General features: G+C 60.5%; 1 protein-coding gene across 1 annotated transcript; it reads left to right on the plus strand.

Annotated features, from left to right (window-relative positions):
- The first annotated feature begins 117 nt into the window (after positions 1 to 117).
- SS18L1 (SS18L1 subunit of BAF chromatin remodeling complex) lies at positions 118 to 26824 on the plus strand. The gene is given in 16 exon segments (XM_053447872.1): positions 118 to 307; positions 9123 to 9129; positions 9132 to 9152; positions 9155 to 9197; positions 9841 to 9862; positions 9864 to 9926; positions 11234 to 11378; positions 11926 to 12123; positions 12889 to 13053; positions 13378 to 13482; positions 14300 to 14352; positions 14354 to 14393; positions 21015 to 21049; positions 21052 to 21135; positions 23430 to 23558; positions 24053 to 26824. Coding segments are annotated over 16 exon segments (1206 nt in total). The 5' UTR covers positions 118 to 238; the 3' UTR covers positions 24080 to 26824.

Raw genomic sequence — 26824 nt, forward strand, 5'->3', positions numbered from 1 at the left:
GTCGCCTGGGACTCGGCCGCGGGTGTGGGGGGCGCGCGGGGGCGGCGGCGCGGCGGGCCCGGGGGCGGCGCGGGGGCACGGCGGGGCGGGCGAGCCCACGGTGCGGCGCCCCCCGCGCCCCCCGCCCCGCCCCCTAGCCCCCCCGCCCCCCAGCGACTGCGGAGAATGAGCGCCCGGGGCCGCCGAGCGCCGCCGGAGCAGAAGCCCCGAGGACCTCGGGCCCATCCCGCGCGCGACCATGTCGGTGGCCTTCGCGTCCGCCCGGCCGCGGGGCAAAGGGGAGGTCACGCAGCAGACCATCCAGAAGGTGGGCCGGGGCGCGCGGGGCCGGGGCGCGCGGGGCGGGCGCGGGGCGCGAACAAAGCCGGGGCGCAGCCGACCGCCGCGACCCCGCCGAGCCCCCCGCCGCCGCCCGCGTCCGCTCGACGGGGTGACCGGGCCGGGGGTCCGCCTGGCTGGCGGCGGGCGGTCCGGGCGCTCGGGGTGGGGGGGTGGCGGGGGCCGACCCCGGTCCGCCCGCCGCTCGGCCGTGGGGCCCGCGCCTGCGAGGCCCCCGCGGGGGCGTGGGGGGGTGCGCCGAGCCGGCGGCCCGGAGCCCCTCCCGGAGCGCGCGGGGCCCGGGGTCGCCCTGCCGGCCGCGCTGCGCCGCCCTCCCGCGCGGGTCCGGCGTCCTCAGCGGACACCCGGCGGCCTCCTCACCTGACAGAAACTTTCCCCGCTCGCTTTCCAGCGTCCCCGCGTCCGAAGTTGGGTCTCGCGGCGGCGGCCTCCCGCCCCGGGGCCTGACGCTTGCAGCCCGGCGCCCTGAATTTTCGTGCTCCTCGTCAGAAGGCGCTTCCCGGAGGAGGGCGGCACGAGCCGCTCCCGTTGAGTGTTCCCTGCGCCGCGGGGAGCCGCCCTGATCGCTCCTTCGCCCTCGGGGTTCTTGGCGCCGCGTCCGCCCGGGTCCCCACGAGCAGCCCCCGAGGGATCCCTTCCTCCAGGTCCCGCCGGGACCTGTGGACCTTGTCCTCCGCCTTCCCGCTGGGCACGGCTCTGGCGCGGGTGTGCGGCCGCGGGCTGTGAGCGGGAGAGCGACCTGGCAGCCGCGACACACGGACGGAGCGCGCCGCGCGGCCAAGGGCTTTACAGGTCTTAATCTCGCTTAATGCTTTGCGGCGGTGACCGGCGTCCCTGTTTACAGACGAGGACCCCGGGACCTCGCGGAGCTTCGTGCTTCGCGGGGAGACTCCCGGAGAGCGCGCTTCCGGAGCAGGACGGTTCCATCGCCCAGGGCTTGGCTGGGCGGAGGCTCAGAGGCGCGCTTGGCCCCAAGTCCGAGGGGGTCCCTGGCACTTCGGCGTTTTGGAGCTCGGACGTCATGGGCGCAGTGACCGTTTCCGCAGCTGCCTTTGGCCTAACGGTCCTTCCGTAGTCGGCGCTGTGCCCTCGCCCCCACGAACGCTCCCCCAAGGCCGCCCCAGAAGGGTGCGCGGCGGGCCCTGCTCCCCGACGCGGGCCGGAGAGGGAAGCCCGCTGTCCGTCGGTCGGAAATGGGTCCGGGTCGGCCGTTCAGCCGGGGTGCCCCGGCGGGGTGAGCCGGCAGTACCTGCCTTGCCGGGCGACGCAGCCGGGGCTCCGCTGCGCAGGCTGCGGGGCTCGGAGGCGCGCGTCCTCCGCTCACCGTGGAGGGTTGCCAGAAGCCGGGTTCCTCGGGAGCCAGCGCGGCCGGGCGCGCCGGGAAGTAGCTTGACCTTAGGGTGTATTTGAGCAGGACTTTGTCGGGCAAACTCCACCTCAGCCTTGATGGTCCAGTCAGGTGTCCTCTCTCTCACCCTGTCCCGGCGATAAGGTGGCGAGTGTAGCACCCAGAGCTTTGTGAGTCACTGAATCATCCCGCGTCTGTGTCTAGCCTGGCGCTGTGCCGGGCGCAGTCGGGGCTCGGGGCGCACAGGAGCACGGGCGACCGCCGTCCGTCACTGGAGGTGTCGGGGAAACCAGATGTGAGCGTGTTCGGGGACTGCCATGATGTCCTCGTAAACTTAGTGCTTTTAAAAAGTGGCTTAAAGCCTCTGCTTTCGGCTCAGGTCATGATCCCAGGGTCCTGGGATCGAGCCCCGCATCGGGCTCTCTGCTCAGCAGGGAACCCGCTTCCCCCTCTCTCTCTGCCTGCCTCTCTGCCTACTTGTGATCTCTGTCAGATGAATAAATAAAATCTTTAAAAAAAAGAAAAAGAAACCAACGGAAATGTAATTTCTCACAGTCTGGGGACCCGATGTCCAGAATGTAGGTGTTGGCGGGTTGGTGACTTTCTGGGCTTTTGGGGGGATCTGCTGTATATTTTTCTCTGAGTTCCTGGTGCCACCAGCATGTAGACGCGTCCCCCATCTCTGCCTCGGTCTTCCCGTGGTGTTCATCTCTGTGTCAAATTCCTCTCTTTCCTCGAGGATGCCAGTCACAGGGCTTAGGGCCCTCTCTTTTCCCGTCTGATCTCACCTTGACTTGATCACACCTGCAAGGATCATTATCTCCAGATAAGGCCGCATTTGCGGACACCGGGGATTACGACTGAAACACAACGCCCTGAGGACCACCGTGTAACCCAGGACAGAGGGCATGGGGGGCAGCGGGACTCCAGACTAGGAAAACCGAGGTGCAAGGGTAGGAGGGGTCTAGAACGTCGAGGGAGTTGCAGGTGGTCTCACACATGGCCTGTGTAGGAGCGTATGAAAGATTGAAGGAATCGAGGGTGGTCACCCTGGTGGCCTGCACGGAGCAGGTCATGGGACCAAAACGGGAACGGCGGGGAGGGCCAGCCGGATCGGCGGAGCCTGCCCTGTGTGCTGCCGTGCTTTCTCTCGCGGTGACCAGACACCGCTGCGCTGCGTGGGAGACGTAGGCGGGACTGACTCTGCCAACCACAGGGAATGGGACTTCGCCAGGGCCCCCGAGGTGGAGATGGGCGGTGTATCCCCGCAGACTCCAGGGGTCCCCGTACCTGGCTAGGTGGCCTGCAGGCCGGGATCCGCCCTCACAGCTCCCCCTGGCTGGGGCCTCCTGAATCCCTGCTCGCCAGCACGGGCCGCGGGGCTGGGCGCGGGCACAGCAGAGGGGCCGGGCGCACCGGCACTTGGGCAGAGCCCTCCTCGTTGCTGGGCACAGTGGTTGCTTAGTAAATGTCAGCGTCGCCCGTTACTGCTAGTGTTGGTTTTCCTAATCCGTTCTCTTGGCCAGAGGGTGGCCACAGCATCTGTCTCTCCGTGCGCCCGGCTGTGCGGTGGGGAGGCGGGCTCTGTAGAGGCGGGTCGGAGCTGGTAGACGTTTGGGCCCCGGGGCTGTTGCCACTGCAGGTCCAGTGTGGGAAGGTGAGCCGCGTGAGGGCAGGTGCCCTGCCCAGGCTCTGAGTCAGGGGCCCCGTTGGCCTCCAGGGGCACAGAGGGAAGGGGTGGCCACCGAGACCGGGGGCGGTTGCCGTGTGCTCTCTCAGACATGGGATTTGTCTTAAAGAATGCGGGCTAGTTCGGTAAGGAAAGTGCAGTGGCCTGTCCCCCGGCTGCAGACGGCCCGTGGAGGCCAAGCCCCACCTTGGCTGACCGGCGGTCTGAGGCTGCTGGGACGGGAAGCCTTCTCCCCGGAGCAGAGCCCGGGTCAAGGGGAGCACCGAAGTGGTCCCCTCCGCAGGGACAGAGGCGGTGCTGCGGGTGGGAGCACAGTGCGGGGGTGGGTGGGCTCCGTGGACGCGGCCGAGCCCTCCCGTCCGCGCATCCCTCCAGAGAAGGCTGCGCCTGGCCTGCTGCCGGGGCCCCTCAGAGCCCCACAGAGCCCCGCAGGCCCGCAGAACGAGGAAGCATTTGAGGGAAGTGCGGGGCTCGCGTCTGCGGGCGCGCTTTTCCTCGCCGCAGCCGAGGGTGCAGCTCCGAGGCGGACGGACGGGCAGCAGCCGGGGTTTGCCACATGACGCTAACGGCTGGTCCCCCAGGGCACTCCCGGGGCTCTGGCCCTCCGCCCCAACCCGTTCCCCTGCCCCGTGTGCTCCGGAGTCAGAGGCCGGTGGCGCTGGGATCCCCAGCCCCATGGGGGCAGGCGTCGGGGGCCCGGCCCGATGGCCCCCTGTGAGGGGGACCTGTGCAGGAGGAGGTCGGGCCGGTCTTTCCTGCCTGAACCGCAGAGTGCGCCCTGACTGGCCGCCTGGCCCCGTGAACGTGACTAGTCCGAAGGCTCCAGGGAGAAGGTGCTAGATGTTGCTGCAAAGAGGGGTCTCGTAACTGCGTCCCGCTGCCCTTGGCCGGTGCGGTTCCCGTGGGAGCGCACAGCTCCGCTGGCGGTTCCTGTGCGTGTCAGCGCAGACGTGCCGCGAGGCGGGGCAGCAGCAGGCCCCTGCGTTGAGGGCGAGGATGGGAGCCCACGGAGCTGCAGGGGAGCTTCCTGGACTCCGATCTTCTTCAGACTTAGCCTTTCTGCGCTAAGTCTGAAGGGGGCGCTGTGAGTTCCTCGCAGGCTGTGCTTCTGGCTAAGCCAGGCGACGGGCACAGGAAGGCGCTGGGCAGCCTCACTTGACCGGAATTTATCCGTGGCATCTGAAAACGGTGTGAGGGGCCCTTCCCGGATGGCAGGTCACGGTGGCATGTCCAGGGTCGTACCGAGAAGAACACAGGGCCGCTGCTCCCTGGGCAAGACGCGTGCGAACGTGGCGCCTTGGAGAGAACACGCGCCTCTTCCCTGCACGCGGAAGCTCTCACGAAGCCGAGCGGTCTTGCTGCCTGTGACCGGCATCCGTGCGCGCTCGCAGACCCGAAGACGAAGACGGGAAGCGACTCCCGCGTGCCCTCAGGAAGACAAAAGCGTGTTTGCTGTCGCGATCACATTAAGTGCGTTTTGCTGTGTCCTTAGATTTTGGAAATGGGCCGCGGGGGTCGGACACAGAGCTAGAGCACAGGGCAGGGCCAGCTCCTCCCGAGAACGCCTGGCATGTGCGCTTGGGTTTTTTTTAAACCCACACCCCTAATTCACGTCAGGTCGCGTCCGTTGCTGGGTCCCACTGGCTTTCCTCAGTGGAGTCCGACACCACTTGCTCTCGTGCGCTCCCCGGTGGCTGCGGGTGGAGAGGGGCCCTGATCCAGGAGTGGCGTGGCTGCCCTGAGACCGGAGTCGGCAGAGGCGGCGGAAGTGCCAAGTGCTGATTCACCACCGCCTGTGATGCTCACGCAGCTGTCCGTCCGCTCAGCCGGGGTCGCTCCCTCTCACACCGCAGGCTGCTCCTAGGAGCTTCCCTCGAGGTCCATCCACCGCATGTTGTGGGCGGCGAGCACTGGGGCCCTTTTGTTGTAGCAGCAGAAGGTGTGAGGTTGAGTGAATCCCACGTGGGATTGTATCTTATTTGCTGATACGGAATAATCTCCAACAAAACATCAGAGTAGAAAAGGACCAGCATAGCCAGAAGGAAGAAACTGCTCCACCTATACACACGGTGAGGGAGGCGTATGTCCACAAAAAGCAGAGGCTGTCTCAGCCTGATGGCTTTGGGTGGGAAGATCAGAGGGGCAGAGATGGGAGAGAGACACTAAGACAAGGATCTCACCGCCACTCACCAGCCATAACTCACTGTTGACCTCACTACCGGCCCCTCCAGATGGTATTGCAAACCTCTTGGGTCATCTCGCCTCAGAAAGTCCTGCTCAGGATTGGTCGTGTCTTATCAGGAAGTCTCCCCTCAGGATCAGTTCGTTTCTCCTCAGGAAGTCTTGCTCAGGATTGGCTATCTCCTCAGGAAGCCTTCTCTTGAGATCGGGTCATCCCTTCTCAGAAAGTCTCGCTCAGGATAGGTCATCTCCCTTCAAGAAGGACACCTCCCAGATACATACCTCAGGATAGGTAATTTCTCCCAGAAAGTCTTGCTCAGGATTGGCCATCAACTCAGGAAGCCTTCCCTTGAGATCGGGTCATCTCTCCTCACAAAGTCTCGCTCAGGATTTGTCATCTTTCTTCAGGAAGACACCCCCTCACACACACATCTTAGGATAGGTAATTTCTCCTCAGGAAGTCTTGCTCAGGTTTGGTTATCTCTCCTCAGGAAGCATTCCCTCAGGATCAGGTCATCCCTCCTCAAAGCCCTGCTCCGGATCGGTCATGACTCCTCAGGAAGCTTCCCCTCAGGGTCAGTCATTTCTCTTCAGGAGCCTCCCCTCAGGGTCAGATCATCCCTCCTGAGAAAGTCTTGCACAGGATCAGTCATGTCGCCTCAGGAAGCCTCCCCTCAGGATCAGTCATTTCTCCTCAGGAAGTCTTGCTCAGGATTGGCTATCTCCTCAGGAATCCTTCTCTTGAGATCAGGTCATCCCTTCTCAGAAAGTCTCGCTCAGGATGGATCATCTCTCTCAGGAAGGACTCTCCCCCCCCCCCCCCCCCCCCCCCCCCCCCCCCCCCCCCCCCCCAACACACCTCAGGACAGGTAATTTCTTCTTGGGAAATCCAGTTCAGGATTTATCTTTCCTCAGAAAGCCTTCCCTCAGGATCAGTCATTTCTCTCAGGAAGGCCCCCCTCGAGATTGGTCATGTTTCCTCAGGAAACCTCCCCTCGGGATGAGGCCATTACTCTTCCACAGTTCACCAATTTCTGGCTTGTGCGAAAGAACTCAATGCCGTGGTTTCTCAGTCCATTCTTGTTAGGATCTCTCTTTGTCCTCAATGTTTTTGGCAAACTGGCCCCTGGGAGAAAGTTCTAGTCTGGAAAGTCACCTCCTTCAGTTCTGGGAAACACACTGAACGATTTTTTTGGATGAATGTCTCCGTGTGTTTTCTTTCCGGAAAGTCTGGGAAGAATAGTTCCTTGCCACTTGGATGTTTTTTCTAATTTTGTCATCTTTTCTGTTTTCTATTTCAGTCTTTTTAATCTGTTTTCTAGGAGTTTTCGTTTAGTTTTGTATTCCAACCCTTCCACTGGCGGGTTTGTTTTTTTTTTTTTTTAAGATTTTATTTATTTGAGAGACAGAGGTCGCAAGTAGGCAGAGAGGCAGGCAGAGAGAGGGGGAAGCGGGCTCCCCGCTCAGCAGAGAGCCGGACTCGATCCCCACCACCCAGAGACCATGCGGCCGAGACCTGAGCCGACCGCAGAGGCTTAACCCACCGAGCCCCCCAGGCGGCCCACCGGCGGTTTTTTGCTCCGGTCAGTACAGAAACCGCCCAGGGCCCTGTTCTGTGGGGTCCGTGCTGTGTTCGGGGCTCGCACTGGCGGACGCCGTCTCCTCCGCTGCGGGGGACGTTACCGGCCCTGCGCGGCCCGCAGGTGCGCCCCGTGGCCCCGGCGGCTCCGGGCGGCTTCCCGGGAGCCCTCGCGGAGGCCCTGGCCGGGCTGGGGGCGGGGCGGGGCGCTCGGGCGTGGGCGTGGTCCGCGGCGTCCGTGGCGTCCCTGGGGCCCGCGCTCGGCCTCCGCAGCCGCCCTTCCCCGGACCGTCTCGCGCGCCTCCTGCGGGGAGCGGGGGCCTTGTCTGGGCGCGGGTGCGGCTGTCTCCCCGCTGGAGCCCGGCTGCCGCCCCCCCAGTTTCCGGAACGTCGCAGAGCCGAGCGGTGATGGCAGCCGCGGCCTGTCCCTCGCGCCCCGAGGGCGCCGGGTCGGAGCTCGGGGCCTCCAGTCAGCCGCCCTTCACCCGCCTTGGCCTGGCCTTCTGTCCTGCGTGTTTCTGACGTCGCGGCGATCGTGCTCTGTCCCTTGCTTTTTCCTCTTCTCGCCCTTCCAGGCGAGCGTGTCCCCGGGCCCCGGGAAGCGTGGGGACGGTGACGACGGCCGCCGCTGCCGTGGACCCTGGGCACGATGCTGCTCGAGCGTCTGGGCCAGGGGCCCGACGGAGAGCCTCGGCGCCAGTGGTTGGGCCGTTCCCGGCCCTGAGCCCCGGGCCCCTCCGCCTCTCCCACCTGGGCAGGCTCCTTGGCCTCTGCGGAAGTCACAGAACTGGGGGTGCGCGCTCCACAGCCGGGGAGGACAGAGCGCTTAGAGCAAGAGAGACCGAGCCCTGGGTCCAGAGGCTGGGGGCGGGGGTGGCTCATATGGGGCCTCCCGGCAGACTTGGCCTTGCGCGGGACGGGGGGTGCCCTCTGCCCCCAGTCGCCCCTCCGTGAGCGGGCTTGGGCCCCAAGCTCCATAGGACAGGACTCCGAGGTCCAAGGGCAGTGCCCCGGGTGGAAGGGTGGGTGTCGCTCTGGCCAGTGGCAAGCAGATGGGCCCCTCCTCTGGCTCAGGGGCCCACAGAACTGCGCCTGCCCGGGAGAACCTGCGCCGCGGTGACCAGGCACCGTTTGTTGGGGACAAAAGGTCTAGATGTTTCCTTTAGCACAGCTGTCTGAATAAAGAGCTTTTCGTGGAAAGCAGCGTTTTGCCCTGGGTCCAGCCTGCCCCTCCTCCCCGAGGACAGAAGCTGGGTCCAAGCACCGGTGGTGAATGAGCCGAATCTTCTGTGTGCGGCCAGGCATGCCCCCGCCCCCTGCCCCGGCCGTGCCCAGTGCCCACCAGACCCCAGCCGGCAGGGCAGGCTGCCTGGTCATACCCCCACCCCGCCGGTGCAGCCCTCCCGTGCTTCCCCTGCTCCCGTCGGACCTCTCTGTGCCTCTTCCCTCGCCGCCTCCTGGGTGTCCCCAGGCTGCCCCAGGCGCTGCCCCCCAAGGGCCAGTCCCGAAGAGTTGGCGCTTACTGGGCTTTGTGATGCTCTGCAGGGCTGGGAGGTGCCGCTCGTGTGGCCGCGGTGTGGGGCCCTGCGAGCGGGAAGTCAGGGCTCCTGCGTCCCTCCTGTGCAGTCCAGGCCCAGCCTAGCTGGGTGGACCGACGCTCTGCGGTTAAGGGTCCTAAAGGGCGAGTCCCGTGGGCTGTGGGATTTCCTCTGCCGAGCGCAAGACCCAGAGCCTGCCCCTGGGCTTGCGGAGGGGTGGACCCTGGCACGTGGGAGGCTGTGCTTAGCCCGGGCTGTGGGATGTGTTCGGTCCTGCTGGCTGGGCTGGCGTGGGAGAGTTCCAGGCCTCCCTCATGAACACCCGCACGCCGGTGACCGTCACCAGCGTGCACGTGACGGAGCGCCTCCCGCAGGCAGCCTGTCATCCGCCTCGAGCGGGCACCGCAGAAGCGTGTGTGTCCGTGCTCACGTGTGCTTCCCCCACAGATGCTGGATGAAACCACCATCTGATCCAGTGCATTTGGACTACCAGAGCAAGGGCAAGACGGCCGAGTGCGCCCAGTAAGTGACCGGAGGGCCACGGCGGTCCCCCTCAGAGAATGGCACTCCAAGGAGGGCAGAAGGTTTGGGGGGCCGCAAGTGTGGGTGGAGAGGGGACTGCTGGGGACACACCAGGGGACCGTGAGCTTCTCCGGGTAGGACCCCAGGTGACCCCCAGGGCTGGATTCAGAGCAGGAGCGCGAGCGCCAGCCGTCTGAGCCCCCCACAGGTGTGACATGTGTGAGCCACCGCCACGCTGGGCTCTCCCCGTATCCCTCTGGCCTGTTTGGGGGAACCTTTTCAGGGGTGTGAAGGTATCGAGTCGGCCGGGTGTCAGGGTCCCATGGAATAGACCTTGTTTTCTGGCATTTCTTCCTGTGTCTCCCTCAGTCTCTGTCTTGTGCCTCCTGCCCCCCTCCCCACCATTCTCCGAACAGACCTGCTGACACCCCCCTCCTTGGCCACCACCGTGGGGTCTTTCCACGTGTTGTCATCAGACAGGATCCCGCTCAGGACCTTGGTCCCTGTCTGGCCCTGTCCTAAAGCACAGTTTGCTCCCTCACCCGTCCTGTCCCCGGGCAGTGTCAGAGGCCTGTCCCCCCAAGGGCTTGGCTACGATGGGCCTGCCGGCCCCTCTGCCTCACCGCACGCCCCTGACCTGCAGGTACCAGCAGATCCTGCACCGGAAACCTGGTCTACCTGGCCACAATCGCGGACTCCAACCAGAACATGCAGTCCCTGCTCCCCGCCGTGAGTGCCCGCAGCCGGGGGCCGGGGGCCGCGCCCTCACCCAGCACGCTCAGGCGCAGCTTCAGGCTGCCACTGGGGGGAGCGGAAGTCTGAGCTCGTCACCTGCGGTGACCACGTCACAGGCGCGGGGGAAGGGGGCGAGTGGCCAGCCAGCGGGCTCTGAAGTGGACTGTTCAGAATTGCGACTTCAGTCTCTTTAGCCAAGGGAGGTGACCCCGAGGCTCCAAACCTAGACATGGTGGGAGGCGGGACTCGGGAGGACAGGAAGTGGTGTGGGGATGAGCTATTGGAAGGGTGGCGGCCCAGGACCGGACCCAGCTCTGACCTCCCAGCAAAACCACAGAGGCACGCAGTGCGGGGACACTGCACACGTCCGTGTAAGCGGTTTTCTTCTGACTTTTTAAAACCCATTTTCCCAAAATCAAATTATTGCTGTGAAGACAAGGTCCGGCGGTGGCTGCCTCCCGCACGGGGACAAGAAGGCGCAGCCCTCGGAGGGCCCGGCCCGTGCTGGCCGTGATGCGCAGGGAGGTTCCAGGACAACCCTGTCGCCGGGAATGGCTCATCTCTCGATGTCCCCAAGTCCCCTGGAAAGTGACATCATGAGTGCCAGGAAGTGTTTAACTGACAAAACCATTAAACCAACACGGTGGCCCGTTGAAAGTGCGACTCCTCACCCCGGGGGCAGCAGCGGGTCCTGCTGGGAGCTTTGTCTTTGGCCGGGTCTGGGTAGCTCATGCGTCTGAGGCTCCGGAGCTGCGGTTTGGTCCGGATCCGGGAGGTGAGGGCGCAGGGGTCGCTCCGTCCCATGCCCCCTCCACGCCGGTCAGACTTGGGCCTGTAGTAGACAGCGCATACAGAGGGGAGGGGCAATGGGAATGCCAAGGCTAAGGCACAGGGCAGTGTGTGCAAAGGCTCTGGGGCGTGGGGTGGTGTGGACGAGGGGCGCAGGAATCCTGGCCAGCCGAGCGGTGTGGAGTGAGGTGAGGGCAGTGCAGTCTGGCGGGCTGACGAGGTGGTTCGCTGTATCCCCAGGAAAGCGGGCCCAGCTTTGAGTCTCTGAGTACGTGTTGATGTAAGTTCTGAATGTTCCCACGAGAATGCTTAGTGTGTCGTGCCCTTGGCCTGAGGTGGTGGGGCCTGGTCATCCGCAGCTGATCAAATGCGAGAGCCACGGGGGCATTGTAGACGTTGGCCAGGTGGCCGTGAAGCACAGGTGGGCCTCACGAGCCGCCCGAGCCCCGGAGGACTTCAGGTGCTTGTTCTCCGGGTTAACCACGTCCCTGTTACCTCCCTGTCTCCCTCAGCCGCCGACCCAGAACATGAACCTGGGCCCCGGAGCGCTGTCCCAGAGCGGCTCCAGCCAGAGCCTGCACTCCCAGGGCAGCCTCAGCGATGCCCTTGGCACGGGCCTGCCTCCGTCCTCCCTCATGCAGGGCCAGATTGGCAACGGTGAGTAGCCCTGAGCCCTTCGGGGTTGGGGATGGCTCCCGGAAGCACGTAAGCCACGCAGGCTTCTGGGTGACCGCTGTCTCAGTAGGGTGCCCCATGCCCCTGCAGAGCTTCACGGGGGCCCTCCCTCCTCCTGAGGCCCGGGCTGCTGGTCTGCTGCCGTGCCCGGGCGCCCGAGCGCGGGGGGTCGCGTGCAAAGGGAATCCAGCACTCCACATCCTCTACTGCTTTGACAGTGTCAAATCGCAGCCCTGTCCAGCGTGTGGGGTTCCACGTGGATCTTTTTAACCTAGAGCAAAAAGGTTCTCTTTGGAGCAGGACCCGTCGCTAGCCGCTGGGAGCTGTCCCTGCGAGAGCCAACCGGCGGGTCCTCTCCTCGGTCAGCACGCGTGCTTGTTTCTTGGCTCAGCACTTGACCGTCACTTCATTCGGCGCGCTGCTGGCCACGGGCTAGTCTCTGTCCCCGCGGTCACGTGAAGGAACTCTGGGTGTCTGGCAGCAAGGCCAGGCTTCCATGGGGTTGGGGTCCTCCCTCTGCTCCTGGCAGGTCCAAACCACGTGTCCATGCAGCAGACGGCCCAAAGCACGCTGCCCACCACCTCCATGAGTATGTCCGGTAGCGGCCACGGCTCGGGGCCCGGCTACAGCCACTCAGGACCCACCTCACAGAGCGTGCCCCTGCAGGGCCAGGGTGCCATCGGCAACTACGTGTCACGGGCCAACATCAACATGCAGTCCAACCCAGGTACTGCCCTGCTCCGCCCTGGGGCACCCCCTCAACCCTGGGACGGTCCCTGGGGCCCTCTGAAATGTGTGCACACTGCACACAGGGTCCTGGGGCCCTTCTGAAGTGGGGGGGACCCTGGGGTCTGGGTTTCCACTGGTTTCCTGTGGCAGCTCTGGGGAGGGCTCTGACGAGGGGCGACACATCCCCTCCTCAGGGGACAGAGTCAGGCTCACTCGGGATGGGGGCAGTGCAGGCCCACAGACGTTGAGCACTGGTACCATCAGGCCCGAATGCAGATGTCCCAGAACGTCAGGCACTAGAGTTCAGAGGCTTAATACGGAAAGGGAAACGTGTAGTATCTCCTTAGTTTACTTTTATTATCAATTATATACTGAAAATAAGAGTATTTTGGGTATATGGAGTCAAATAAAACATGTTACTAAAATAGATTTCGCCTGTTGGCGTCTATTTCTGACGTGGTTCTCCTCAGTGCTGCCCCAGCAGGTTCCGAGCAGGGGCGGCACCACCGGACGGGGGCAGGGGCAGAGATTGCCCTCCAGGGGCCTTAGAGGCCCAGGTCTCCCAGGCGGACACAGGCCTGGCTCCTCTGGGAGCAGCCTTAGGGGTGCAGGAGGACAGGACTGGCGATTTTCCAGCGTGTGGAGGCAGCCCGGGAGCTGAGGTCTGGGTCCAGGAGAAGGGCGCCGTTGGGGTCTGGGGTGCGGGGTCAGGGTGCCTCCCAGGGAGCTTCTCGGGGTTATTCGGGTCTGTCGTGTCGCCCAGTGTCCATGATGCACCAGCAGGCAGCCTCGTCCCACTACAACTCGGCCCAGGGCGGCAGCCAGCACTACCAGGGCCAGTCATCCATCGCCATGATGGGCCAGAGCGGGCAGGGCAGCACCATGATGGGCCAACGGCCCATGGCGCCCTACCGGCCCTCCCAGCAAGGTACTGCCTACGCCCCGCCTCCTCCCCGAGAACTGGGGTGGGAGGCTCTGCACGGTCCTTAGCATCAAGCGAGGGGGTGGGGGGTCTGGAGCTGTGTGCTGCTCACGGGGCGCAGAAGGTTGAGAGCCTGTGCTGCTCCTAGAGGCGGACCTGGCTCGAGCTGCTGTAGGGGCTGGAGTCGGGTGGGGCGGTTGTATTTATAAGTTCCAAGTCTCGGGTGCCCGGGTCTGGACGTGGGGGAGAATACCCAGGCGGCCGGGGTGGGGGTTATCCTGTGACAGTGAGTGTTCTGAGTTAATGTCCCCCATGTGCTGTCACCCCCAGGGTCGTCCCAGCAGTACCTGGGCCAGGAGGAGTACTACGGCGGCGAGCAGTACGGCCATAGCCAGGCCGCCTCGGAGCCCATGAGCCAGCAATACTATCCCGATGGTGAGGCCCACGCCCGTGCTATGCCGTCACACCGGGCACCCTCGGCGGCTCCCGGCCGCTGCTCTCTGGTCACTCCCGTTTGGACGCGTCGCCCCGACTTCTGCCAGCAGAGCCCCCGGAGACCCCCTTGCCCAAGTGTGTTTGGGGATGAGGGTGAGGGCAGGGCTGGTCTCAGGCCATAGCTACTCACGGATTCAAGACCCCTCATCCCCTTTCCCGAGACACAGTAGGGGTTACGGCTGGGATGAACAGGCGCACGAGACAGTTTCCTAAGAGGACACAAGTGTTCTCGTGAGATGCCTTCAGGAGGGTGTCGCCGCTGAGCCGCGTGTCTGCTGCTTTCCTCCGGTGCTCACCTGTCAGTCGTTCCTCAACAGTCCCAGGGTTGGAGGTGGCTTCCAGAGTGGTCCTAGAGGGCGGGTGGAATTTGGGAGGAGGGACAACGCCAGGTAGGGAGCACATAGGAGGTAGCAGCGCCCCTGCCAGGGAACGGTGACAAAGGCTTCCTGAGGGTGCAGGGCGCACCCCAGCGGGTACCCCAGGAGCTGTGGCCCGGGTGGCGGTGCGGCAGAGCTCCTTGCGGGGCAGGCACTGACACACCCTCTCCCCTTTATGCACCGTGCTCCTCGGGTCCTCACGCCCAGCCCACATGCGGGGGTGGTGGTTTGCATCTTAAAGGAGGAAACGGAAGCTAGGTGGCGGTCGGAAGCCCCTTCCTGGGCTTTGTGCAGGGAAAACGGATCCAGGTCCAGTGCAGGACGCTCGGTTCCGGCCGTCCGGGCCTTCGCTGACGGCACGTGGCCTCTGTCTGCCGCAGGACACGGCGACTACGCCTACCAGCAGTCGTCCTACACAGAGCAGAGCTACGACCCGGTCCTTCGAGGAGTCCACGCAGCACTACTATGAGGGCGGTAAGGAGCGCACACAGCTCGCTGTCCGACGCGCGGCTGCAGCCGGTGGTGGGGCTCCGGGGCCAAGTGTGCCGCCGAGGCCACACATGCAGGTCACGCGTCCCCGTTCACGACGCAGGTGGGTGGAGGGGGCTTGACTGGCCGCGTGGGGGTGGCAGGGGCCCAGACTCCACCATCAGGCCCGCTGAGCCGCTTGGGGCCTGTGAGCTCTGTTGAACCCCCTCCGGAGTTCCAGACTCAGTGGAGCAGGTTCAGCCCCTGCCCAGCCCCGAGCCAGCCGGGCAGGGCTCGTGGAGCGTGAGGCTTCCTTGGATCCGGCCTGGCCACTTCTTCGGACATCTGCTGGCCTGGTAAAGCCTGCGGCAGTCCCCACCCCCCACTAGCCTTCCTCAGTGGAGCTGCCCCGGGGGCTTTCTGGTGGAGGTGAGGCGAGGCGGTGGTGAGAGGAGCCGGCTTCGTCAGCAGAAAGCCAGTGACTAGCTCGCGCCGGTTCCCCGCTGGGAATACAACGCCCGCCCGACGTCCGGCCTCCAGCATGAGGTCACCACACACACAACGGGGAAGAAGCCCGCACGTTACTTCTCGGCGGGGCCCCCAAACAGCGAAGGTACTTCCCCGCCCTTGGGAGACCCCAAGAGAGGAAAAAACCTTAAAGTCCCAGGGAAGCGGGACCCAGCGGGCTTGGCCCCGGCTTCCTGGTCCGGGTGTCCAAAGTAGGGACAGGGCGAGGGCTGGCAGCAGGCCCGGAAGAGGGCAACAAACAGTAAACGTGAAACGGGCCGCTTGTGAGCCCAGATGGTTTTGGTGGCTTTTTAAAAGAATTAGCTAAAAATACACGTTACCACTGGGGGTGTTTCTGAGTGAGCCTGAGTGGCACGAAGCCCATTCACATCGTGCAGTCACCGTCCCCGCCGTCCGTCTCCCGGACTTGCTCCTCTTCCCAGACTGATCTTCTGGCTCCGTCAGACCCTGGCTCCCCGTTTCCCACCCCAGGCGCCCACCACGCCACTGTCTGCACATGACGAGTCTAGGGCCTTAACGTAAGTGGGGCCCTGCAGCGTTTGTCCTGCTCACTGGCCCGGCTCGCTGAGTAGGACCTCCCTGCGGAGGTGTGTGCCGTAGCAGGTGTCAGGCCGAGTTGTTTTCTGTTGCGGGGACGCACCGGAGTGCGCGCGTCCGTTCAGCTGTCGACAGACACCTGCAGGTTGCCTCTGTCCCCCGGCTGTTGGGAACCCTGCTGCTGTGAACGTGGGTGTGCAAAGCTCTCTTCGAGTCCTGGCTTCCGTTTTTTTTGCATTTACATCCAGAAGAGAATTATGGGTCATAGGGTGATTCTGTGTTTAGTTGTTTAAAGAACTGTCGTACGGTTTTCCACACGCAGTTTGGTTTTTTACTTGCAATGCTAGGAGATGATAGGGCATCTGGAGACTACAGGAGAATCACCCAGAGGCTGTGCTGGGGTTGGTTACGAGTGTTTCCCTGCAGCAGCTTCCCACGTCCACACATTTGGTGCCGCTCAGGGACACAGCTCAGACCCAGCCTTCTTTTCCTGGGGAGTTTGGCTCCGAGACCCCAAGACTGTGCGTGCCTAGCCCAGTCACCCGGCGAGCCAGGTCTTCCCTCCGACCCCAGCGGCAGCCCACGTCGGCCCCTCCTGTTCTCAAAGCTGCTGTAGTGACCTGGCTGCCGCCCCAGGCTGAATGTGGAACCCGATGGTGGGTATAGAACCAGAGAACCGAACCATCCCAACCACCTCGAAGTAAAATTATTCATGAGGGACTCGATGTTCCTTATTATTTTTAGGAACTGGTTAAGTGTTGGCTCTTCGTGGTGAACAGGTAACGCTTTCCTTGTGCCTTCTCAGTCACAACTGCCCTTGGTCTTGCCTTCTGTTAGCAACCACACTAAGGTCCCACCTGGGACCACCTTGGCCCTCCCCCATCCACACAGGTGCCCCAAATGCTCTTCCTCTCCAGTTGAACCTCAGCTGCTTTTCACGTCCACTGCCCCTGGGGGAAGACAGGCGTCAGCGAGTGTTCTCTCTGTGTGCCTCCCTCGCCCTCAACTTGGGCCGCCCCCCAAGATGGGACCGTGGCCCATGGCCAGCTTTGCAGGTGCCTGGCTGTGACGGCCGGCCGGGGTCACCGGCGTGAGTACAGGAGGTTTGAGGGACCGCAGGCTGACCAGGTGGATTGGGTGCGCTCGGGTATCCGCACTTCTGGGTCCCAGCCTGCCGGGAGGAAGTGGGCCGCCGGAGCATCTCCCTGCAAACACGCCCCTGACCAGCCCTGCCCTCCGTCCCCAGATGCCCGTGCACTGCTTTCCCTGCCGCAGGGTGCCTTGGCTTATCCCTGCTTTGTCCAGGTGAGGGTCCGAGGCAGAAACGACTTCCCCAAAGACAAGCCCCGGACGTGCACTCAGCCTCTTGAACTTGGAAGCGCACATTTTTATTCCTTCGTGTTTGGGTTCCGTGTTCTTGCCTTCCGTAACTGACGAAAAGTTTGCTCTTCCGAGGCAAGTGTGGCAGATGGCACGGCTTCCTCCTGAATCTGGAAGCGTTTTGTTCCGTCTTGTTAATTGGACCCGTGGCTGGGACTCCATGTACTCATGGTACGAGGTTAGGTCTCCCCACGGTGGGCGGCATTGCCAGGCCTTGTCGCAAGGCGCCAGGTGTCGTGCTTTGAGAAGACGGCTCTGCACAAGCAGCCTGTGACCCATGGAGGTGGAGGGTTTCAAGTGGAAGCAATGAGGGGGTGGACCAAAGCCCCAATAAAAATGTTTCCTGTAAAGCCCTGGTCCCACCACGGGATGAGGAGGCTTGTGGAGCACAGGGGGCTGGTGCTAGGGTCTTCACAGGAGGTGGCATCTGACAGGGACCTTGTGCGGTCCCACAGAATGAGAGGCCGCTGGCCTGCAAGGGCTGGTGCCGGGAAGGGGCCAGGTTGCCGTAGGCCAGGCCGGGCAGAGTAAGGGGCTGAGGGGCCGACTGAGCCAGGCAGAGACCACTCGCCAAGAGGGGTCCTGCCGAGCAACCCATGGCAGCTCGGGCGTCCTGCTGTACTTCCTGGCTGCGAGGTTTGCCGCAGCAGAGCCTGAAAGGAGCCTGTGTCCCCTGTGCCGTGCCCCAGGCACCGAGTCTGTTAAAAGACACGGAACTCCTGTGGGCTGCTGCGGCAGATTCTTCTGGGCTGGGCCAGGTGTTGAGGATGAGGGTGTCAGGGGAGCCACTTTCTGTGTGAGACCATGGCTGTGGGTGGGGGACGGGGCGGGGAGCCCGCAGGGCTGGAGGTGGCCTTCTTCCCTGAAACTCTTGAAGGGGGACCGCATTCGCTTTTACGTTTCTGTCGCATGAACGTATGCGTCTGTGCAAAAGCTAAATTTAGAAACAATAAACGTTACCAGTTGTCACTGAAAATCAAAGTGGCCTGACCTTTTGGCCATCCAGACTCATCCACGCCCCTGAGCCCCGTGGTCACAGCGCTGTCCTCGGGGGTCCCTCAGGGCCTTGCCCCAGAGACCGGCATGCCCCCTGTGAGTAAACGTCCAGACCAGTGGGGATGGCGGCTGCTCCGGGATAGCCCGTGGTGTCCCCAAGGCACAGCCTCGTTTCCAGAAGTAGTTTTATCAAACGCATCGGTGAGTCACTGGGCTATAGCTCCTGGTGGCGGCTGAGTCTGGTGGCTCCTTTGTGCCCACGTTCCTCAAGCGGGCCCCCTGGCTACCGGGTTTGGCTCCGCGGAAGGGAAGGTCTTCTGTGGTGCGTGGGAGCAGAGCCGAGGTCCTCCGCGGCACCCCTGCTCACATTTGTTGCGCACCGGCTGTGCGCCAGGCCGTCGGCTAGGTGCACGTGACTGCTCCTGAATCGGTTACCATGTAAAGAGCGAAAGGGGGTGTAAAGCTGTGAAAACGCAGAGCAACCGACCATCTGAGGCCCCGGAGAACTGCTCTGTGACTCGGCTGTGCAGGTCCGCTGGCTGCGCACCGCACCCTGGGGCCCGCGCCGGCCCACCGGGACCGCACCGGCTGGAAGGAAGGAATCCCTCAGAGCTCGGGGCCTCCCAGGGCAGGGAGCAACTGTGGAGAGCGGAGAGTGTGCAGGGTCAGCAGGGAGGATGCGCCCTGGAGTCAGAGCCCTCGCGCGTCTGCTGTTCTTCGTGGCTACGGTTTTGAGTCCCATGAGGGGTGCAAGTCTTTACGGCGACAGTTCTCAGTGAGGCTGCTGCTTCTTAACGACGTCTCCAGGATCTGGTTTGTGTGTTTGTTTAAAGATTCATTAATTTAGTTGACAGAGAACACAAGTAGAGGAAGCAGCAGAGGGAGAGCCCGATGTGGGATGCGATCCCAGGACCCTGAGATCATGACCTGAGCCAAAGGCAGACGCTTAACCCACTGAGCCACCCAGGTGCCCCGGGACATGTTTTGATTTAAAAGAAAAAAATAGCCAACTATAGTAGTCCTCTCCCCGCACGCAGGGTCAGAGGGGTCAGGTGCTCCCTCCCACTTGTCCCCGGCCCCTGATGCTCAGGTCACATCATTCCATCAACACCGGAGGGTGAGCACAGGACCAGAAGGCGTTTCCAGAGCTAGAAGCCACATCGCACAACTTTGGTCACCGCACGTGGTGAAGGCTGTCTTCTGGCGTCTGTGGTTACTGACAGTCCCTGGCTGTGCCCCGTTCATCACTGACACCTGACGGCAGGTGCGTGCGTGCGGAGGGGAGCGCACGGTGTGTGCGGGCATGGCTCTGCCCTCAGCTTCCGGGGTCCACAGGGTCTACGATGGATCCCCCACAGAGAAGGGGGCTGCTGTGTCCTTTCTGGGCCGGCCAGTCATCTGCCGTGGGGTGTTGGAGTCAAGTGACGGCCCCTCGTCCCCTCCACGCCCCTCCTTCTAGAGACGTGGGTTTGCACAAATTGGGGGCCGGACTTACTACAAATTGAAGGCAGAGCACTTGGCACAGTTGAAGAGCAAAGGCCTATTCCAGAAAAAACGACGCTAGACTTTAATTGGTCTTTTCGCGAAGGTGTTTGGAAAACCGTGAGTGGGAGGTCACTCCCACGCTGCTCTGGAATGGCAGCCCTGCAACCTGCGTCCAGGATGTTTGCAGGAAGGGTTAACGGTTGCTCGTGCTGCTCACTCAGGAACGGTACGGTGGTGCCCTCCCTGCTTTCCTCCGCCGCGCTTCCTCCCATGGGCTTTCTTCCCATGAGGCTTTGGGCACAGATGCGGACTGGCTAGATTTTTAAAATAAGAAGGCATTGTGGGGACACCTGACTGGTTCAGTCACTGGAACATGTGGCTCTTGATCTTGGGTCCATGACTTCGAGCCCCATGTTGGGTGCAGAGATACTTAAATAAACTTGTAAAACCTATAGAGGTAAATATGTGCTCGCGTGAACTTACCGTAAGCGGTCTCCAAGGAGTGTCCTGGTAGCTGCTGCTCACCTCATCGTGTCCTCAGCCATGGACTGGAACATCCCTGAGTCTCCTTTCTGGAGGCCCTGAGCCATCCCGGACTGCCGGCTCCCGCGTCATAGTGCCGGCTTCTGCGCCGCTGGCGGTGCGCCTCAGTCCCCCACCTGTACAACGGGCACGCGGTTGTGCTTCTCTCATGGTGTTAAAGGAAGTATGCAGGGTACCTGTCTCCTGCTTGGGACGCACAGTGGCCTGCAGTCCCGTTCCGGATTTTCCTTACTGGTGAGAAGGTATTTCTCACTGGCTGACCCGCCCGCCTCGCAAACGAATAACCCTGCAGGACTCAACACCACGAGGCGCGCGTGGAGAACACCTGGGGTCCCTGCACTCTACGGATCTTAGTCCAAGACCCTCGGGGTGTCTCCGTTTACGCTCCCACACTGCACTGTGCCTTTTAGCTCTGTTCTCAGGGGCGCGTTTTTAGCTGTCTACAGGTTCTGTTACTGGGATCTTTACGCAAGCGAAACCATAGTTGATCGGAGGCTGAACGTGCTTCCTTCCGAGTCGCTGCTGCAGGCCTGCTGTCTGGCTGTCCTGGCGCCGAGGGCTGTGTGGCGAGGTGCCGCAGACGGGGCCGCTGAACGCAGCAGAAATCACTCTCTCAGCTCTGGAGGCCCAAGGGCCGAGATTCAATGTCAGCAGGGTTAGTCCTTCCGGGGGCTCAACTGGAGGGTCCGCCCCAGACCCTCTCCCAGCTTCCAACAGGCTCCAGCAGTCCTGGTGTCCTTGGTTTGTAGGCACGTTACTTCGCGCCCCACTTTGGCTGTTGTGGGGCTTTGTCCCCAGGTCCATGTCCGGGTGCCCTCTTGCGATAAGCAGGCCCATTCTAGTCAGTGCAGCGGGCCCTTACCTGTTCACATCTGCGGAGAGCCTTTGCCAAGTGAGAGCACGTGCACAGGTACATGACGTGGGCCTCAGTGTACCTTTCTGGGGGGCACAATTCAACCCAAAACACTTGTATTAGCCTTGAATTGTGTTAACGGGGTCACTTCGGCTGTACCTCCACACTCGAATTGTTGTGAAAAGAGAAGACCTTGAAGCAGTTGAGCTGGTCCAGGGCTTTTCCAAGGGCTCCGCGTCGTGAGTGGCGAGAGGGGAATGCCTCCGTGCCCAGAAACGCACTGTGTGTCTCCTTCCCCCCCGCAGGAAACTCGCAGTACGGCCAGCAGCCGGCGGGGGTAACCAGCAGGGCGCAGCCCAGCCGCAGGCAGGGTACCAGCAAGCAGTACTCTACCAGCAGACCTACCCGGGCAGCAGCAAGGCTACGGTTAAGGGGGGAGCGGTCTCCCTGCGCAGGCCCCGTGCGCCAGGTCGCGCTGCCGCCTCGCACAGTGGACGCTTAGTCCGCTTCCTTCAGAAGAGTTTTGGATTTCCTGCAAAGCTGGCAGCTAGTGCAGAGAGGTCCCTGCTGTCCGCCTAGCCCGACCGCCAGTGCCGCCGTCACAGCTCAGAGCTCCCGCCAGCACACTGCTGGGGACTGAGTGCACAGTTCACTCAGCTCTCACTGTGTGCCCGACGGTCCTTCTCTGTCCCAGCACCCATCTGGGATCCCCCTTGGCATTGAGTCTCACGTTTCCTTAGGCTCCCCTGGGCTGGGACCGACATGGGAAATCCTTGTCCTTCTGGACCTTGGCGGTCTCAGCAAGACTGGGCAGGTGTTTTGTAGGACATCCTCGGGTTGGGCTTACCTGAGGTTTTCCTCAGGATGAGACTGGGCCGTGGGCTTTGGAAAGACCTCACGGGGGAGGGGGCAAGTTCTTCTTATCCCATGTCAACATGACTGATCTCTGACGTTGACCCCAGTCCCTGGTCCCCCACCATCAAGGTTATCCCTTCGTCCTCTACCTTTCCTGATCTTTGGAACCAAGCCACCTGAACCCAACCCACGCTCCGGAAGGAAGAATTGGAATTTCTCTGTAAGGCAGAGTAACTAATTAATGATTAGTTATTAATCATTTATCAGTAGTATTCTTTGCATTCAGTTTACACAGTGGCTTAGATCCTAGACCTGCCTAGATTCAGATCGTCCAGCTTCGCCTTTGGGGACCTGGGGCCCTGCAGTCCCTTTGCCGTGCTCCCATCCTTTTGTCTTTGAGCATCTCCTTATTCTCTGGGACCACGGCACCCCTCCGTGCTCTAGCCCTAGAAGCAACATGTCTCACGAGGTGCTCTGGGTCCTCCGATGGGAGAACAGCGTTAGGGACCAGGGGCCGCGGTCAGGTGGGCCAGTTCTGAGCACCCCCACACGGTCACCTGAGACAGCCCACGTATGGGTTAGCGTAGCGGCAGCTTCTAGAAGCTCACATCCACTCGCTGGCTTTTGTTCACCCTGTGAGGATTCCCTAACGTGCCCGGGGCCAGCGGGCCTTCACAGGCTCTGCCATGGAGCCTGCCAACAAATATTGTTCTCCAGGCCCATGGACAGAGAAGTGGACAGAGGGAGCTTCTCGCGCTCCAGTAGCAACAAGGGAAGAGCCCCGTCCACTGGAGATCAGCGGAATGCAGGCTCAGTCTCACTGAGGGCCGTCCTGCCCGGATAGTAGCCCGCACATAGCTGGTCCTCTGTGGGGCTCGTCCTCCCCAGGCAGATCCACCTGAAACAGTTGCTCCGGACCCCAGCCTTTGGGTCGTGTCTGCCGAGAGCCGCAACCACACGAGGCTCTCCCCATGCTAACCAGCCCCCAAGATGCACACAGGCTGCGCTCCCCAGAACCCGGGGGGCTGGGGGCGGGCGGGTGGGGGAGGGGAGTTGTACTTCTAGATGCTGCTGTCACAGGAGGACAGCTGCCTACTGTTGCCACCACGTGATGGCCGGGCATGTGGTTAACATTCAGAATACACGCCGGAAGCCGTTGTTAGGGCCTGAAGAGTAGGTGATTAGTTCGTCAAAAGAGTGAGTTCCCGGAGCACTCACAGAGCGCGCACGCGTCTTCCCCTGAAGCGTCCTGGCGAGACGTGAACAGGAGCCGCCCCACGCCCGCCCGCGGTGCCGCCCGCGCAGAGCTGGGCCCCCTTCCTCCGGAGCCGTGGGCCCTGCTGCGGGAACTCATGCGGGCGGGTGGGGCTCTGCCTCTGCACCTCGGGACCACCCGGGAGGCTCTGGAAAAATGAGGGTGGCAGGCAGGGCCCCCCCTGCGTGAGGCGTCTTCCTGGGCTCGCTGGTGCCGGCGGCGTGTTGCGGGGAAGGAGAGCCGCAGTTTCAGGTTCTTGTCCAACCTGTTGCAACCATGACTCATTAAATAGCATCTTTTTGAGCAATTACTTGGCCTTTATTAGTTCTTTCCAAAGGCTTCACCTGAGTTTCCACAGGAATGCCAATGAGAAGCAGCTGCTGTGGTACTTAACGGGCGGGTTTGCAGCGACCACCAGGGCGGACTCGCCACTGCCAGGAAGCCTGTGAGCCCGGCCGGGTCGCAGGGGGCCCGCGGCAGCCTTGTTCCCACGCTCAGTGCCCTCATGCTGGGGGGGCCGTGGGTGAGGAGGAGCGGGCTGGTGCTTCAGGCGCCCCTGAGGGTCAGGGCGCGTGCTGCCTCGTTCTCACGGTGCGGTATGCGCCCTCAGGGCCGGCCCAGGGAGCTGCCTCGCAGTACTCCGGGCTACCAGCAAGGACAAGGCCAGCAGTACGGAAGCTACAGGGCATCCCAGACGGGCCCGTCCGCCCAGCAGCAGCGGCCTTACGGCTATGAGCAGGCAAGACCCGGCGCGTCCGTGGAGACATGACGAAGGTTTCACTCATGATCGCGCGGAATAACGCGTGAAACGAATTGGCTGCCAGCTCCCATCTAGAATGTTAATTCTCTGAGCCCATGAGGGTTTGAGAAATCACCTTTGCACGTACACTCACCTGGGTCAGATGTGGCTGGCTGAGTGGCTCTGGCCTCAGAGCCCCAGCCCAAATTTGCGTCCAGCCCTGCTGCTGGCCCTGGCAACGTGGTGGGGGGGGGCCTACTGGGGGAGCTGGTAAGGAGCCTCACTGACCTGGTTCAGTCCTTAGCCACAGGCTCGGACGATGGCTTTCAGAGAGCCAGCGACTGCCCTGCGCCATAGCTCTAGGCAGAGGGCTGGTGGCTTGCTTGCTTTTCATACCTCCTTCCGTCCCTAATCCCGGGTTTGGGGGGTGGGGTCCTCTCTGCCACTTTGACTCCTGACTAGGGAAGTGTAACACGTGTTTTGGTCTCCTGCAGGGCCAGTATGGAAATTACCAGCAGTAAGGAACGAGCACTCCTGTTAGAGCCTTGCGGTGGCATGTCCCTCCGGGGATGGTCGGGCCAGCGGCAGTTCTGATGAGCTATGACCTCTCGGTTGCCCTTCCGCCCCGCGCAGCGTCTGCATGTGACGCGGTGCACATCTCACGCTGGGTGTGATGCCGAGCGTGCACAGCGGGCGAGAGACAGCGCTTCGATGGTGTGACCTATCTGGTGCTGTGGTATAGTGTTGTATGTCCTACAGTGGAGAGGTTGTCTCCTTTTTGTCCCCCCCTTGATGTTTCTAGCTACCTTTAGGGATCCTTTTGTTCAGAGTGTTCTGAGCCCAGGCATGGGCACAGCTACAAGATGCACAGTCCATGTGTTCACATAAACGGGCCTCGGGTCTGACTCCTCACACACTTGTCGTAATGTGGGTTGTAAACTTGTCTCTCACGGGCTACACCACAGCCCCTGGATGGCCACCTCTTCCTGTGCCTCGATTGGGGGGGGGCATCTTCTATGTTTTGGGTCAGTTTCTGTTACGCAATGAAAAGGATAAATACGCTCTGCTCGGAGAGGCTGCGAACAGTCTTTCCCAGAGCTTACACGCTCACACGCTACCTGTGTCTCTTGCCAATTGTGTTTATCCAAAATGTCCTGTTTTTGTACTAAAAAGTGAAGAGGGATCAATGAGTATATTCCAAATAAACATACAATTAGCCTAACCCAGGGAAGGAACGAGGGTCGTTCCTGAAGGAAAGACAGGGCAGTTCTCTGAAATGACCGGCATTGGCCCTTGTTTCTCCGATGGTCGTTTCTGGGATTTGAATATTTAATATGCCAATTCTAAACTGATAAAATATTTATACCAAACTTCCCAAACAGTCGGCAAGTTGTTTGTTTTATATTATTTCTTTCAGGACCTACTTGTTCAGATCTCCAAGCAAGCGTCCTTTTTCTTTTAGAGCTATCTGAAATTCAGATCTTATTTTTAAAAAGAACCCCACAAATTTTATTGTGTTCTTCCTAACGAAAGGAAGGGTTTTTATATGGGGAAATTTGAGTAATTTTACATTCCTAGGACATTAAATCCCACTTAAATTCTATACAAATGTAAGACTGCTCACTTGCAAAAGCATAGTCAAAGGAAAAGTATTTCACTAATTAGTAATAGAGACATTCTGGCAACTTTTACCTGGACAGTAATACCCACATGCATACTTTAAAAACATCTTTGGATAAATGCTGACATACTTCTAAGAACAACCAAGAAAATTTAAAGAAAAAAACAAAAACAATATTGACAGGTCTACTGAAGATGATTTTTTGAATTGGTAAGTTCAGAAATGTTTTAAAAGTGTAAAGTAATTATTTATCCAGAGCTGTTGAATGGTTTACAGTTTACGAGGTATTTTATGTTGTTTCTGTTTTGTTTTGTTGCTTGAATGAATCCTGACAGTCCACACTGGGAAATATGAGGGCAATTACTGTTCCCATTTTACAGATGAAGAACCGAGGCACAGATTAAAGATTGCCCCAGATGAGTACCGGTCCTATTCTAGGCTATTTTCCCCTCTTCTGTGGGGACAGAATCACAGATGCTGGGATAGGAGTGTTTATCTTAGAGGCATATGGGTTTTAAAAACTCTTGACACTGGTAAGGGCTTAAAAATATGTATTTATGTTAAATCGGTGAACTGAGAGTTCTTAATTGCTAAATGACACAGACATTAGCAATTTCATTTAGGGAGGTGTCTCCCTCACTTTTGTTCTGATCTTTCTTGGCAGTTTTCATAGAACTAATTTGCAAACTCAATCGGGGACTAAAATTCCCCATTGAAAATGTTAAACATTCTAGATAACTGTGAAAGTCGTTTTATTTTTATTCCTTGCCAATCTGCAAATATGCCTTTTATGTGTGTGTGTGGTTTTTTTAAGTGCTGTATTAATACTTTTTGAAAGAAAAGGACACTTGAACTTATCCCAAAACTTCAATCTGAAATGTCTTACATTAAGAATTCTTGAATGTTGTGTATATATTTTAAAAAGCACTGTTGTGAAATAGTTTGTACATTTATTTCCTAATTTATACATGATTTTTTGGTATTAATATATTAATGATTAATAACAGAATGTTTATTTAATGTGTGTCCATTTTTATGTAATATTGTGGGGGGAAAAGTGATGCCAGCAATTCTTTTTCATTAAACGTATTCTATCTTCTCTTCTGTAATATGTTTGCAAAGCTTAGGCTGAAGTGAGTTGTTTGTGCGGTGTGGTCGATGGTGCTTTATTGTTTGTGACTGCTTCCACAGAAGGCCAGGGGACATGCAAAGGAGACCCGGATGTCGGCGCTCCTTCTTCCTGTGATGTCCCTGACCCCCAGCAGGTCGTGGATTTGAGACATGCCCACGGTGTCCAGAAGTGCTTGACACACTCACAGCGGCTGCAGAGCCTTGCCCCGGTGCGTGGTGGACTGGGACTCGAGCCGCTGAAAGGCCCCAGTGCTCGAGGCCCCCGGTTCCGCCAGTGTTTGTGCGAGCAGGTGCTCCGAGCGGGGCACCGCTGCTGCTGTCCCCCTTTAGATTTGTGGAGCTCTTCCTTCATTCCTATAATTGAACAGGTCAGATTCGTCTTACTTGTGAGCACAGTACATTTTCTGGAAAGCATCCTATCAGTTCATTTTTTTCCAGTCAGAGTTTGGCGCCCATAAATTGCTTATGATTTGGTGTAATGTATGAATAAACTGGTTCTTCAAAACCACCCTAA

This window comes from Lutra lutra, chromosome 9 (assembly GCF_902655055.1).
Source record: "Lutra lutra chromosome 9, mLutLut1.2, whole genome shotgun sequence".
Classification (NCBI taxonomy): domain Eukaryota; kingdom Metazoa; phylum Chordata; class Mammalia; order Carnivora; family Mustelidae; genus Lutra; species Lutra lutra.